The following is a 1,227-nucleotide window of genomic DNA, read 5'->3' as shown; positions in this document are numbered from 1 at the left end:
ACTGGGCTACAACGCTGCTGATAAAACAATATGGTGGGGATAAATCCAAACAATAGTGAAGAACAGAACAAAGTATTCAAAAGTATAATTATTTTCCTATTGTTGCACAGACTGAAGATATGGAAGTGGATGTTGAGGTTAATCGCAAAACAGGTTTCCACCTGCGTGCCGATTGATAGGGCACTAATTGGATTATGCAGGCGTAAATTAGGGAGGCATTACATTGATGCCCAGACATGCTCCCCATTCTGCAATGCACACGCATGAGCGTACACGCACGAAAACCACAACATTGACTTGCCAAGACACCGGTCTGCTCGCAGAAGATCCAGTTCTCACCAACAGAGCGCACAATTGACAATGTGCCCAACAAAGGCGACAAGGCATATATATAAGACGAGGCCGGCCCTAGTAGCATTTTAGAAACATCAGTAATAAAACCTTTTATAAAATCACCCCTAACTTTTAACACTAGAAAATTAGTGCTCCTCACACCCCCCTCTTACTATAACAATCCTATGGTGTAGATAAAAAAATTCAGAGAAAAAATAATGAGAAAATGTGATCCACGAAATTACAGTATAGGATTTTCTAAAAAGATATTAGATGATAGACATATTCTTTGAACATTTACGAGGGAACACGATAATTAATATTTACTACAAATGATGAACAATTTGCAGTCAAATCTTTAACACAGTAATCGCTTCTATTTTTGTTATAAATAAATACTCAATCCGCCGGATTGCTGCTGCCCATTCCCCATACTCTGCCACCATCATATAAAGTGATTGTCGCAAGATGCAAGTAGGCACATTTTTTGAAGCCTAAAACACAAACTGTTTTACGTTTTTCTGTTTTATTTCAAGTTGCATCCACCCCCTTCATCTTCTGCAACAATCCAAAAGCTCTTTGAAAGAAAATGGTCAGCATCGAATCAACAGCCACCCCGGGCACATCGAGTCTGCCAGCCGCGCGCGTCAGGCGGATCATCAAAGAGGACAAGGATATTTTTGCCTGCGGATCAGACAGCCTGTTCCTCATATCGCGTGCCACTGAGTATTTCATCGATAGTTTGGTACGCGAAAGCTACGAGTTCTCTCGCCTCGACAAGCGCAAGACTGTGCAATACAAGGACATGGCCAAGGCCGTCCAGAGCATTGAGCAATATGATTTTCTGACGGATATAATCCCGCCAACAGTCAGCTTGAAGAAAAACACAAACTG

General features: G+C 41.6%; 1 protein-coding gene across 1 annotated transcript; it reads left to right on the top strand.

Annotated features, from left to right (window-relative positions):
- Nucleotides 1–922: 922 nt before the first annotated feature.
- Nucleotides 923–1,213, top strand: BX661DRAFT_148644 (histone-like transcription factor family (CBF/NF-Y); the record flags this gene model as incomplete). The annotated part of the gene is made up of 1 exon (XM_051533220.1): nt 923–1,213. A coding segment is annotated over one exon (291 nt), but the record flags the coding sequence as incomplete, so codon positions are not given.
- Between the last annotated feature and the right edge of the window lie 14 nt (nt 1,214–1,227).

This window comes from Kickxella alabastrina (assembly GCF_025024165.1).
Source record: "Kickxella alabastrina strain RSA 675 chromosome Unknown BX661scaffold_140, whole genome shotgun sequence".
In the NCBI taxonomy this organism is placed as follows: Eukaryota; Fungi; Kickxellomycota; class Kickxellomycetes; order Kickxellales; family Kickxellaceae; genus Kickxella; species Kickxella alabastrina.
This window is presented reverse-complemented; position numbering and strand designations above follow the sequence as displayed.